The 7,468-nt window shown below is 33.4% G+C and overlaps 1 protein-coding gene across 3 annotated transcripts; it reads right to left on the bottom strand.

Annotated features, from left to right (window-relative positions):
• Positions 1-413: 413 nt before the first annotated feature.
• On the bottom strand, positions 414-4,864 carry LOC104214566 (G-type lectin S-receptor-like serine/threonine-protein kinase At4g03230). Of its 3 annotated transcripts, none has more exons than XM_009764253.2 (8): positions 3,389-4,864; positions 2,644-3,153; positions 2,402-2,545; positions 2,112-2,287; positions 1,814-2,024; positions 1,490-1,727; positions 1,079-1,220; positions 414-928 (listed from the first exon to the last, which is right to left on the bottom strand). In XM_009764253.2, exons 1-8 carry the CDS (start codon positions 4,656-4,658, stop codon positions 614-616), a joined length of 3,006 nt encoding a protein of 1,001 aa, XP_009762555.1. In that variant the 5' UTR covers positions 4,659-4,864; the 3' UTR covers positions 414-613. The 3 variants fall into 3 exon arrangements, with proteins under 3 accessions (XP_009762555.1, XP_070019003.1, XP_009762554.1); XM_070162902.1 differs by having other exon boundaries at positions 2,112-2,155; XM_009764252.2 differs by having other exon boundaries at positions 2,112-2,305; positions 3,389-4,863.
• Between the last annotated feature and the right edge of the window lie 2,604 nt (positions 4,865-7,468).

Here is a 7,468-nt window from a genome sequence, read left to right as displayed (position 1 = left end):
TAGGTCCGTTCCCGTTTGGGCCCCTATAATATATTGTCCACGCGCTCCAGTTGGTGGTCTGGGCGTGCGAGGGGGCGTTAGAGTGGTTTAGAGTTCCACATTGGTTAGGGAATGGATTGGTGGTCTCTTTATATGGACTTGGGCAGTCTTCCCTTCACGAGCTACCACTAATTAGTAGCCTTTTATTCCAAGTGAATGTCCTCCCAAATCCCTTTGATATTTAGTAGATACTAAATGCTCTTCCAAGAATATAATGTTACTGAGTATGATGTGAGGAGCACAAAATTAGCACGAGTTAACTACTTAAGGAGTGATGAACTTTAATAATCCGTATCACTTTTTAGTTTTGAAGATGCTTAGTCAAAGTTGGATTTTCAAAGTCAATTCCTTTTATCCTTCTGACTTGTTATAAATGGAAAAGAGTACTGAAGAATGTATTATAATTAAGCAGTTCGTGTTTCACCATTATTACAGCAACTACAATTGTAATTCTGCGCATAATATAATGTTGCAGAATCAAGATTCACACTCACAGGTTAAATAGCGTTCAAATCTTTGAACGACTGATCTTGCATTTACAAGAAAAACAATTGATGAACTAATTAATTATACATCATCGGCCTTGTCCAACAGTGATGGTCAACTCATTGATGGAGCTACTGTGTGCAGGGTTACGAGAAGAGGAGGAAGACATGCTAGCGGTGTTTCTTCGTGTGACAAAAGCTGGTTGATTAGGTCTTGGAAGAGTAATGGTTTCACTCCCAAGCATAATGATCACATTTGACATGGTGGGGCGACCACCTGAATCTTCTTGCACACATAAAAGTGCAACATTAATGCACTTCAATGCTTCCTTTTCAATGCATGTATCCTCTAGTATTGGATCCATCAGGTCCAATGCCTTGTTTTCCATCCAAAGTTTCCAAGCCTGTAATAGTATTTTCAATCAACAATAATATTCAGTGAGTTTGAAGCAATTACTCCCTCCGTTCATTTCTAGTTTTGACTTTGCACTCCATTAAATGAAGTATGTATTTTACAAGTTTATCCACAATAATGATATTATTTTGATACTTACATGACCCAAGAGGTTTGTGGCTTCAAAAAGTTCGAGGTTTCTCTTCCCACTAATGATTTCAAGCACAACCACCCCAAAGGCAAAAACATCAGACTTGATTGAAAACAGTCCTTCCAATGCATATTCTGGTGATAGATAGCCACTGTATCACAAGAGACGGTCCGAATTTGCATGAGTAACTAAATCATGAGTACCACACAACTAGACTTCTGAAGTTTTTATGGAAACAAATTAAAAAACAACTAGCTCATCAACTTCTTCTTTTCTATATGCCAATAGAGGCCTCTAATCTGAAGACGTCAGCGAAATAAGTAGATCGAGTGCAAGAATATGGTTTAGTTTCAAATTGCAATTTTGTTCATGTTTGGAAAACAAGTGTAGAAAGCTAAAATGGTAGGTTTATATACTTACTAAGTTCCCGCCACTTTTTCCGTGTTAGCCTCTATACTTTTGCCTTCAACTATCCTCGCCAAACCAAAATCTGATATTTTGGCGTTCATCTCTTCATCTAATAGGATATTGCTTGTCTTTAGATCTCTGTGAATGATACGTAACCTTGAGTCATGGTGTAGATAAAGAATCCCCCGAGCAATACCCAAGATAATATCGAATCGGGTCTTCCAATCCAATAACTGGCGAAGAGTATGATCTTGCAGGTTTGTGTAGCATAATTTCAGAACGATGATCTTGTAATAATTTTTCAGAAGGGAGGTTGCAGAATAATAGTAGACTCACCAAATATGAAGGTGTCTAAGCTTTTGTTAGGCATATATTCATACAATAAAATCTTTTCGTTTGCCTCGATGCAGTAGCCCAAAAGCCTCACTAAATTTCTGTGTTGAAGCTTGGCAATTAACATTACTTCATTTTTAAATTCTTCAGCACCTTGACTAGAATGACTTGATAACCTTTTCACTGCCATTTCTTGTCCTTGAGGGAAAATACCCTGTACAATATTGCTTAGCATGCAGTAATTATACAATGATAACACACGTGATTCCAAAATGGTACAGACAAACAAGTAAGAACCAACCTTATAAACAGGGCCAAATCCTCCTTGACCAAGCCTGTTTGCATCTGAGAATTTGTCTGTAGCGATTAGTATGCTTTTCAAGCTGAAAAATGGGACATCTATCCGTTTCTTATCATCTTCGGTTATCTCATATTTAGATGAACTTCCACTCTCGGGCAAGTATTCCACCCAATTCCCTAGAATTATTTCCTTAGCTTCTCATGACATAAAGTAAGTTTGCAATTAACAATAAATACATATCCAGCATGTGGAATAATTGAGAAAGATGACTGAACTTGCTCCATTGTTACCTTTCCTTGTTGCCAACTTTTTTCTATGGTAGATAAAATAGCCAATGGAACACATGGTTACAATTCCAGCAGTTAGACTGATGGAAATAATGAGGGCTTTGAGATTCAGAGATGCTGCTTTTTTCTCACTCCATGCTCCTGAAGCTGCATGCATTCAAATGCCGGTGATTAAAATGAAGAATATATATAAACCAAAGTGTTGCATGTAGTGAAAGGGGGCTGATCAAACAAGTGATCCACACCTGTGGTACAGTTTAATACCGAACCATCCCATTTGTAGTATTGATTGCAGAGACACCTTCTCTTTCCTTGTCCGGTCATGTTGCAACTTGAATTTGGCCAATCCTCACAGTCCGCAGAAGCAATGCATGTAGGTTCTAACGGGGGTTCCCACATGATCATCCGTATTCCATATCTAGCTTGACCAGATGTGCGATTTTGTAATTTTTCAGTATTGTAACACCGGTTTATGGGATGAAAGGGCAACGACTGATTGAGCCATGCAACTTGGGTCCCTGGCTTTTTTGTATTATCACATGAATTTTCCTCATGCACTTGTATAACAAATCTTCGGTTGTCAATATCAATGTCAATAACTGGATAGGACCCATTCAATGTCTGGAAACTTACTTCTCCGGTTGAATCATTACAAGCAAAACTATAATACGAGGAATCCCCACAATGTGGTTCACTGCTTAATGGATAGGGTATAACGTTTGGGCCGCAAGGCCTGCAGTTTCTCCTTGTTACTTCTGCAAAATAAAAATGAGAGATATTCTTGTCATGATCCTCAAATATCCGCTCTGTTAACATTCTAGTTGAACAAATGTTATTATTGTATGCTCTCACATTTTTCTTTTTCTTTTCGAGATTAAGGGTAAAGTCAGGAGCGGAGAAATGGCAAAGCAGGGCCTGATTGGATTAAAAATTTTGTACATAGGCTGTCATACAAAGAATATAGGCAAATTGTGAAAGGGAATTAAGTACCAATATCAGACATTGCTACGCGGACAGAGAGGTTGAAGCCACCCCTATAGTTGACCTGAAGATTATGGAGTTCATTCGTCCAAATTGAGCATCTAGCTGATACGTTAGAAGATCCTCTCGGTGCTTCATGATCTTCATACGAATAAGCTACACACTGACAGTTTCCTACACACTCATTTCTGCAATCATCTTCATTTTTCGCCTTAGAATACAGGTCCGGCTCCTCAAATTTCATCGAAGACATAATCAAGAACGTGTCAGATTTTGATTTCTTGTTGCAAGTAGTAACTGATTTTCTTGAACAACCATCAATAAAATTCCCAGCCATCCAGTCGTCTGGCGAAGTAGGACTGAATCCTGGCAAACACTTGCACATTGATAATATGTTCTCCCTGTCGCAAATGCCAAATTTCCCACAAGTATCATACACACCGCACGGACCTTGCGGTTCTGACCACGACATAAACCATCCTCTACTTTTGTCATCCCATCTATATAACTGTATTTCCCCTGAGGAATTCATCAATAGCCTTGTATAATTGAAGTAAGACACAGGGGAAAACTCCTTACTGAAGTTGGATAACATATATGCTACACTAGAGGGCAATTCGTTGAAACTAAGGGGATTAGAATAACCAGCACGAGCAGAGCTTTTCCAGTGGATGACCGTCTTTTGGAGTATGGTGTACTCAGACTTGCCTGCTTGGTTTAGCCCGAACGTGTAATTTCCAGTGCTTGGGTCCTTTTGGGTAATATTCCAAGCAGTCAACTTGAACTCATCGTCCATCCTCATACCAGGAAGGAAGGTATCAGTGGGTTTATCAAAACTTTGCCATAGTGGCTTCTCTGACGAATCATCAATTAAAACCAAGTTTCCTGAATCCAAGAGCTTCGCTTTATGTGAAGAAGATGCACTTGTGCCTACTTGTGTTGAGAAATATGAGTTCCTTGTCGAGTCCAACACATTGAGATTACCATCATCAATAGCGATAACGAAAAGTTCAGTTGATGAAAATGGAATTGGCTTGTCCCTGTTGGCAACCCAGACAACCGTTTCGGGACTCACCTCGTACCATATGCCTACATAATAATTGTTAGTAGATGCAGGGCTAAAGAATCCCAGTTCGAATATCCCACCAGCTGATACAAGAGTTTCCCCATTGGATAATGATAATAAATTGTCTGGGGTTAACACGTCCCTAGAATCGCATTTGAAGTAACTCAAATACAGCAAAAATACAAACAAGAAGACACCTATATGGCTAGCCATTAAACAATGGCTATGATAACAGATTTGGACTGACGAGTACAGAGAATAATCAATGGTGCTCCTGAAAGTGGGAGCAATGATTGGATATAATACTGCTCTAGGAAATATTTGCTCACCTTATTCCAGCTCTCTTACTTTTCAGATCTTGGCCAGTTGACTTGAGTCTTCTGTCTTTTCCTGAGTCTTCTTTCTTTTCCATCCACATTTTGCTTTTTTTTCTTTAATCTTATGGTCTAATATGGTCAATTTTGTATGTTTGGCAAATGCTGAGATGTGATACTACTTGTTAGAAGAATACTAGTATTAGTACTCACGAGGATGCGCGGACACTAATCATGTCAAATATTTAAGTTATTTGGATTGTATTTAAATAATCTTAAAATTTACACTTTCTCAATAAATATACATAATCATTGGATATTAACTACATGGAAAAAATTAACCATTTCTTCTATTTTTCTTTTTTGATATCATTCTTGCCGGTGTCATTGGATCCTAAAAATAGTCAGGAAGCAAAATAATAACTCATATTTATGGCAAAACAATAAAATGTTGAGACAATGAATAACTCTTTGGATAAGACTTAACTCTTTTACTACTACTTGAACTCTTATTTGGTGTGTTGATATCTCTTAAAAATATTTCTTTCTTAAAATTTTAGTTTCTAAAATATTATTTTTCAATAATAATTATTTTTATAATAATGTAATTGAAAATATTATTCTTAATTCAAAACTCATTTTAGTTGGCTATCTAGAAATATAAAAAATTATTTAGCTAGTGAATTATTTTTTACTTCATTTTGATATTTGACATTAACCATGTTAAATATCTGAGTTATTTGAATTATATGTAAATAACCTTAATATTTAAACCTTCTAAATAATTATAGATAATCGTCAGATATTAATTAAGAAACATTACATGAAAAAAGACTAACATTTTCTCAATTCTCGTAGTGATAATTTTATTTTTGCACTATTCTCATAGGTGTCATTAGAACCTAAAAATAGCCACAAAGTGAAATAATAACTCATATTTATGGCAAAGCACAAAGGTTGACACGATATAAACGATTCTTTAATTACGACGTGACTCTTATACTACGACTTGCACTCTTATTTGGTATGATTTTATCTTTCAAAAAATATTTCTATTTTGAAATTTTAATTTCTAAAACTTTATATATATTATAATAATGATTATCTTTATAATGATGCAAGTGAATATATTATCCTTAATTTAAAATTCACTTTAATCGGTTATCTATAAATTTAAATGATTCTTTGGCCGGATTTATTTAAGTATGACTACACTTTAAATTTATTGATATCTTTAGCCCTAGAATTTGAATTTTTAATACTCTATATATAGAAAAAAAATTTGTTCTTTGAATCATTAAATGTTAAATTAGTTGATTATTATTATAAAATATTGCATATATTGTCTTAAAATTGTCAAGTAGTTTATTTTTCGACACCACACTTTGCTTAACCTCAATGTAAACTACTCAAATTGCATTCCAATTCAAATTCAAATATCATATCAGTTTGTTAATAATAGTGATTTTTTAAAAACGACACATAATGTAAATTAAAAAAATATTCTAAGATATTCTTATCTTATAATCTATGTATTTGAGTTGAAAAGAAATATTTTAAATCCATGAGACTAAATTTTAAATTTTTTATACTCAACAAAGATGAAACATAAGAAGAAATTTGTTGTCATCTTTTATTTCTCGTTTTTATATCTGTCTAACATTTTTTTCAATATTTATTTTCTTTTATCTTATTTTTCATGTCATTATTTCTTTTGTTGCAAAAAATTAATTTATTTCACTATAAAAGGATGAGTTTTAATAAAACATTTCTACATATGAACTTTAATTATATTTTTAGTCTTTGGTTGAAATTATTATATATTTTTCTTTTGGCTTTATCTAATCACAGCCTAAATAGGTACTCACCCGACCACTTAAATTAAAAAATGGAATGTTGTGTAATTTATATATAATATGTGTATAATCGTATGTTGTCGGTATATCATCTATTTATATTAGCAATAAAAAGTAAACAATAAATATGGTCGGATATTATGTAAATATTCCATAAGATTTTGATTTTTTGAGTTTATCCATGATACAAATTCTATTATAATAATTTTAAAACTCTCTACTAATGTTCAAAAATATCTTATATTTTTATTATCTTTGAATTAAAAAAGTAAAGAGTTTTTTCGAAATAATTTCTTTACATTTAAAAAAAATATTTCACGTCATACCAATTTTTTCTTTATATATACTCTTTGTTACACTTAAAAGCCACTATAGAAACTATCAATTAGAAATAAACTTCTCTCTTGTTGAGTTTGAAAAAAAAAACCTTTCACATAATATAATGATTCAAAACTAATATTCTTCAACGAAAAAAATATTATACCCTTGCAATATTGGCTTGACTACAGCTAAATGAAAGGGTTTCAGCTTATACCCTTCAATTCCTTGAATGTGCTAAATTGAAATTAATGATAACAATTGTATAGTCAAAGTTTTGTTATTTGTTTGTTGTCCGTTTATGCAAATTGACTCTTCAAACAAATATTCTTCAAGAAGAAAAAAGAAACAATTTTTTTTTAGTATTGACTGATTTTGTGATATTTCTTTCTCCAGCATGTATGTTTATATATGTAAGTAAACTTTTATTTGGTTATGTAAACTCTTTTTTGTTATTTAGATCAACATAGACGTGTACCCTATATATTAAATTTATTTTAAAAGAATTTTATTTTATTCAAATCTAGCTACAGTG

Source organism: Nicotiana sylvestris, chromosome 11 (assembly GCF_000393655.2).
Source record: "Nicotiana sylvestris chromosome 11, ASM39365v2, whole genome shotgun sequence".
Lineage (NCBI taxonomy): Eukaryota > Viridiplantae > Streptophyta > Magnoliopsida > Solanales > Solanaceae > Nicotiana > Nicotiana sylvestris.
Note: the sequence above shows the minus strand (reverse complement) of the source record. Positions and strands in the feature narration are given on the sequence as shown.

Bases quoted from the DNA above. Each gene is read 5' to 3' on its own strand.
- LOC104214566 (XM_009764252.2), bottom strand. From the start codon at position 4,658: ATGGCTAGCCATATAGGTGTCTTCTTGTTTGTATTTTTGCTGTATTTG. The intron at 1,221-1,489 runs GTAAGTATATAA...CTTGTGATACAG, and splicing joins GAAAAAGTGGCGGGAACTTA to TGGCTATCTATCACCAGAAT. The intron at 929-1,078 runs GTAAGTATCAAA...ATACTATTACAG, and splicing joins CCACAAACCTCTTGGGTCAT to GCTTGGAAACTTTGGATGGA.